Genomic DNA, 6,552 nt, shown 5'->3' with positions numbered 1-6,552 from the left:
AACAAATAACTTTCATTTAAAAAGATATACCTAGCGCCTTCAATTTATTTACTCATTTAAAAGCTATGAGGTCCTTTCTATGAGGAATATAAAATAAAAAATCACACACATCCTACTCATGGCTTATTAATAGTGCAAGCAACATTTTAAAGTTTGATACTTTTGGTGCATAATTATTCAATTTTCTCCACATATAGACACCACACCTGTTGTCAATAAATAATTCCACTTTAATGGCAAAGTAATAATTTAGACAGATACAGGGTGCACATTTGCAAAAAAATATATGCAAGCTGGTTTACAAGCTAGAGGGACAATCAACCAATAGAAAATACATCACCCAGTTAAGTCCACTGACACCAAGTAGTTGCTGTCGGGGCTTTACAAAGACTACAAAACTTTTCAGATGATTTATTTCACTGTTCCTATTTACATGGTATGTTACATCAAAAATGTACAAAATATAAAATGTATACAGACTAATGTTTCACAAACCAGTTTAAGTTGTAAACTAGGCGGACCTACTGGGATGTATTGCAGGAATTTCTGTTTATGATCATGTTTGGACTGTGTTTCTCAAATGGCAGGGAAAGATTAGCAATTTTCTTAGGTCACATATTGTACAAGGGCCACTAGTCACTCATCCAGCTACGAATATCGACGTTTCACCACAGATGTGATCCCCGTTTGAGGCTTCAACGTCAAGGTGACCTTTCTATGTGCACAAATTCAGTTCCGGTTTTCCTTAGGGCAGTAGCACCGTGGAGGACCTATAGACCAGCGACACTCTGGCAACTGCAGCGACGTCTCGTGTTGTTATTGTTCTAGAGCAACTGACCCGTGGGTGGTCACAGAGAGTAGCACCAATTGAACGTCCTGAAGTAGCACATTTTCACACGCATGGAACAAGTCTACACTGTGGCCTAGCCCTTGGGTTGATAAATTTCCAGCCTGTCCTCTGTGCGTGGTGGGAACTTCTCCAGTCACTCTCGTCAGCTCTCGTGTACTCTCTTGAAAGCCTGCCGTGACAGATGCACTCCCAGACATTTTTACTTTTCCAAAAATGTATTGGCTTCATGGACAGTTTTGAAGCATGCTCACTCTAGCACTGATAGCTCCTGCATGGTCATCACAACTGTAAATACAGGACAAACACACCAGGTAACAACAGCATTGAGGGTTTGCATTCTGTATTTGTTTGCAACGTACAGGAAATCTCAGCAAGTGAAACATCTCTTAACACCCACAGAATAAAATACAATTTGTGTGTGTGTGTCTGTTTTGACTTGTGCAAGTTTTTTAAATGATTATTTACAATACCTACCCAGTAGACTGTGCAAATCTAACCTTCTTTTACAGTATAAATGCTTTCTCATCCACAGTGACTTCACTGCTTCAGTGTTCTTGAATGCTGAATTTCTCATGTACAATAATACCCATCAAAACAACATGCTCAAAACTCATAATAATTAAAAAAACAAAGAATAGGAGAGAAAAGCCACAATAGTTGTGCCCATGCTGCATCTAGTGCTTCCAGCTCTGCTGGATAAGGATTTGCCATCTCCCGCCTTCTGAAACTCTTTCCCCTAGAACTGGATGGGATATAGCCACATGGCTTAGCTTTTGAATGGCAGTCAAAGAGGGTTTCTGGGTCACTTGAGTCTTTTGGAGGATAGGCAAAGCAATCTATGCACAAGGTAAAAATACTGATCTTTCTCCTATCCATTTCTTCAAAAACAAACACAAAAATAGAGATGAGGCTACTGTGTTAACTGGTGTTATAAATGAAGACAATGGAAATTACCAATGGTTCAGGATTTAAACCAACTGTTAAACTGTTGTAGAAATCGGTTTAAGGCAGTGAGACAGCACCATAGGAAATGTTCCTTCTTTTCACTGACAAGGCTCAAACAAACAAAGCCCTAAAAAAGCCTGTTGTCAGTGTTGACTAATAATTGGTATAAAACTTTTTTTTTTTTTTAAGGGAATGGGCAGGTGGTTTAAAAAGACCACAGTGGGAAAAACAACCTTATCAAACCTGTGACTCAGACACTGAAGTGTGGGTGAAGCACATCCTGTGATCATGGCAGTTGAGAACGATACTGGCACTTCTCCAGCTGGCCACAGCAGTGCTTCCCTGGGGGTCGCACAATTCCATTTGTGCTTGTAGAGGCCTGGCCTCTTCATTTTGGAATGGGGTGAGTGCACAGCACAAACACTACTGGGGCTCCGCGACCAGCACCATGTGGCACAAAAGAGGTTGGACGGATCAGAAGAATGGACCCTGCTTGGGGAGAACAACCCCTCAGAGGAAACCAAGAGAAGGAACTACAATAACAAAAAAAAAAAAAAAAGAAAAAAGAAAAGAAAAGGTCTGCATTGTAAACTTTTAAAGAGAAAAAACAGAAAGTCCAGTTTGGCTATCCCATGTGCAATCTTCAGTTGCCCTGTCATTAGGGTCCTTTCCAGTTGAGTATTGGAGCCTTACATCACTCCACAGAGATAAAAAAAAAATGCCTAGAAAGAAAAGCAAGTTACGCTTCCGTGTCAACTGAGCATCTTGGTGATTCAGACTTAGTTCTGCTGTCTCTTTAGAGACCACAACTCTGGGTCAGGGCCCTGACAGGATGCTTTCATACTGGCAGTGGTTTAATGAAAATACCTTACTTTTCAAACTTTTTTTTTTTTTTTTAAAGCATAGTCTTTTCCCCTAACTTTTTTTCTCCCTCTAGAGGGTAGATTCAAGAGACGAATCCAAAATGTCTTCATGATGGCTGGTGCTATCGCTGTCGCAGCTTTGTGTGCCCGAGTAATTGGCTGCTTCTTGGAGTTTCATTAGCATATTCATCTAAAGAAAGAAAAAGAGACATCGATGGAGGCGATGATGCATGGAGAAAGCCAGGCCCAGGAAACACAAGCCCTGAGCCACACGGACGACCCAGCTCATCCCCTCCAAGGGAAACGGAAAACAGTTTTAGACTTTGACTGGTTGCCCCGGCTCCTAGGCTGTTTCTCCCCCACACGACTGCAACGGCAACTCATAAGGACAAAATAGGGCCTCTGGATAAGTCTTTTCTTTGCGATTGTAAATGAATACAGCTCCAGCAGGGAGAGCGGAGAGGGAACTGTATCAGAGCCGGACATCTGGGCTCGTGGCTGAGAGGACGGCCAAGGTGCCCAGCTTTTTGGCTGCGAGAAGCAGAAAGCACTGAATGGCAGCCGAAAGTCCGGAATGTTCCTACAGGCAGACGGGCACACAGGTTTCCGCTCAGGGTCCCTGGAGAGGAGGCGGGGCTGGAGTAGAATGGAACCAGCTGCTTCATACAAGCCCCCCATCTGCTGCTTAAGCATTGACCTCGAGAGGAGGTGACCGAATGAAGCCGGCCATGAGCATTTGAAGAGGGCAAAGGCAAGAATCACCGTCAAGCTTCTGTGGCTGTTGAGCGTCTGGCTAAAATATGATGGATATCTCACTGAAAAGAAAAACCACCTTCTGGAACAAAAGCAGCTGTCTCAAGTTTCCCAGCCTTCTAGGACAATGGCAACGTTTATTCTCATAAAAGGGACATGGGCAGGAAAGCAGCTGGGGAGAAAGGCAGCTAGTGTTTCCAGGTATTAGAAAATAAAAGGCGTCCACTTTGCTTGGATTTTGAGAGATCTGCAGATTCACTGGTAGAGATGGATAAAGAAATATTGTTTAAAAGCAAATCGTGAATAAATGATTTGACAGTTGTAGAAAGCACAGAAAAATTGGCACATCTTTGGGAGGGTATGGACTTGTTTTCTTATCAAGAGTTTCTGTAAATGGTAATAATCTTTATATTGTTTAACGCATGCTGACTTTACTATTTATTATGTAATCAAAGATGTTCTTTTTTTCCCCCAACTTAAAGTTTAGGGAAACTGATCCAATAGAAAGGATAAATCCAAAAGGATTCCTTAGTCATATGAAAAGCTCTGCTTGCTGATATATTCGGTGTAAAATGTGTGTTCAATTAAAAAAAAAATGTTTGTGAAATAAAATGACACACTGGAAATTACCAATTCCAGCAAGAATGCCTTTCTGACAAAGAAGCTATAGTCATAGCATATTTTAAAGTCATTTTAATATTCTTTAGGACAATATTTTTCAACATAATTTTCTAATTCCCTGAATTTATTAAACTAGCTACATAAACATATGAAAGTAGTTGGTGATAACCTCTTAAACCCAGTGAGTCAAAATGCTAAATGTCTCCATCAACATAGTGTTTCTCTCTCTCCCCTCCTTCTCTGTCTCTCTTTTGAACACACACACACACACACACACACACACACACTCTCACCTTCATGCACATTCGTATTCCCTTTTTCCTTTCTTTTGTTAGTCCCTCCCTTATAAGTAGCTGGCTGTATGTTCAAGCACCTGGGTGAAGATAGTTTGTAAAAAAAAAACAAAAAACAACTAAGTTTTGAGTACCTTTCAAGAATAGAAATGAAATCTCAGTTACAAATATTTGAAATCACTTCAAAGCTGACTGTTATAAAAGTTTTACAGTGTAATAATAGTATTATTAAAGTCTTAGGTTTTGAAAATGGTGCCATATAGTAAATATGTTCCATTAAAATAAGTTCAAAGTCTCAGATTCATGGTAAATACATACAAAGGATTTACTGTGCCTTCTCAGAGGGTTGCTTTGTACATTCAAGTCAAAGGAGGTAGGTAAGGTTCCCATCAGTCAGTAGTCTGACTGGGTATAATCAGGGTGGATCATTATTCTCTACACAAGTATTTCCTTGTGCTCTTTTCCCCTGCTTCTTTCCCAGACCCGTAGTCATAAACACAGTGCCTATCATTTGTAACACCCTGGTCAGGTCCTTATCGTCCCGGGTATTTACACACCTGCTCGTCTTCCAGCCTCTCTCCTGTTTCCTTTAGCCTGCCCTCTATTACCAAGGTGATTTTTATAAACTGCAAATCTAATAAGTTCCTTGCTCAGAAATCTTTGGTGGCTGCCCATTGTCTGTGTGGTAAAAATTTAACTTCCTATAAGATAAACAAGGCTTCACATGACTTATCAATTGTAGACTTCTGTAGCTTTAATTCTTTCTGTCCCTTTTATTCTAATTCCACACATTTATATACAGCTCCCTAAACTCATTATTTTTATTGTACTGTTTCATCATGTTTCACTTGCTGTTTTTTAAATTTTGGATCTTCTCCATCCAACCTCATTATGAACTTTTATTCATCCTTCCAGACCTAGTTCAAGCCTCTCCTCCTCTGAGGAGCTTTATCCTAACCACTTCCTCAACAGACTCACAACTTTACCTAGAATATACTTCTATCATTATTGCACTGTAATTTATATATATAGATATCTTTCTTCATGGCTGGACTATGAGCTTCTTAATGTCAGAAATGATATTGATTTTATGATCACCAGGATTTAGCCCTGAGTACATACTTATTATTTACTAATATTTACTGAATGAATGAGTCTGTTAATGATGAATACACATTATATTTTTAAATACTGTGAGATGTGCCAAAAACTTACATCCTTGTTCAGAGTCAAAAATATATTACTGACACTGAGGTTTTCTCTGAGTACTTCTGATTTATATTGGACTGCAAATATGTTGTTAAATTACATCAGTCATTATAAAAATATAGAGAAATAAACACAGAGAGATACTTCCCAATCAGAATGTGCCTGATTCACAGATATTTATATGAGAAGGTTTTTGTCATTTAATATGTCAAACATTTTAACCCCTTGTTCTTTAAGATGTTGAGTGAAGCAGAAGGTTAGGAATCGGAGATTTTTTTTAACCCAAATTCTCTTTCAGAATGTAAAGATTCTGATCTCTTTTCTAAAGTAGAAGATAAGAACATCTGGAGTCAGGGAAAACAGTGATTAATGGGTTTAGCTCACCAGGACTGTGTGAACTGGAAAATTTAGGAGATCCCCTAAACGTACCATACTCTATAGAGTAACCCTGAAAACAAACTTTATAAACACCTTACCTTTATCAGGAACTGTATGAGAAACTGCAAAGGGAGAACTGGAATTATAAAAAATTCAGAAGAAATAACCCATGTTTGTACTGTAAGGCTTATTTTTTTCTCTATTACATATGGATGTGAGAGTTGGACTATAAAGAAAGCTGAGAGCTGAAGAATTGATGCTTTTGAACTGTGGTGTTGGAGAAGACTCTTGAGAATCCCTTGGACAGCAAGGAGATCCAACCAGTCCATCCTAATGGAAATCAGTCCTGAATATTCATTGGAAGGACTGATGCTGAAGCTGAAACTCCAATATTTTAGCCACCTGATGTGAAGAACTGACTCATTTGAAAAGACCCTGATGCTAGGGAAGATTGAAGGTGGGAGGAAAAGGGGACGACAGAGGATGAGATGGTTGGATGGCATCACTGACTCAATGGACACAAGTTTGAGTAAACCCCAGGAGTTGGTGATGGACAGGGAGGCCTGGCGTGCTGCAGGCCATGGGGTCACAAAGAGTCGGACATGACTGAGTGACTGAACTGAACTGATCAGGAATTACT

The 6,552-nt window shown here is 39.7% G+C and overlaps 1 protein-coding gene across 4 annotated transcripts in view; it reads right to left on the bottom strand.

Annotated features, from left to right (window-relative positions):
• Positions 1–209: 209 nt before the first annotated feature.
• The window catches only part of NAV3 (neuron navigator 3), a 375,406-nt gene continuing 369,063 nt past the window's right edge, over positions 210–6,552 (bottom strand). For all 4 annotated transcript variants that reach the window (XM_081483945.1, XM_081483946.1, XM_081483947.1 and 1 more), the window contains one exon: positions 210–2,848. In XM_081483945.1, the coding sequence (XP_081340071.1) occupies positions 2,729–2,848 (120 nt within the window). In that variant the 3' untranslated portion in view covers positions 210–2,728. The remainder of the gene's footprint in view (positions 2,849–6,552) is intronic.

The sequence above is a fragment of the Giraffa tippelskirchi genome, chromosome 4, assembly GCF_054371585.1.
Source record: "Giraffa tippelskirchi isolate mGirTip1 chromosome 4, T2T-mGirTip1v1.2.pri, whole genome shotgun sequence".
NCBI classification, from domain to species: domain Eukaryota; kingdom Metazoa; phylum Chordata; class Mammalia; order Artiodactyla; family Giraffidae; genus Giraffa; species Giraffa tippelskirchi.
Note: the sequence above shows the minus strand (reverse complement) of the source record. Positions and strands in the feature narration are given on the sequence as shown.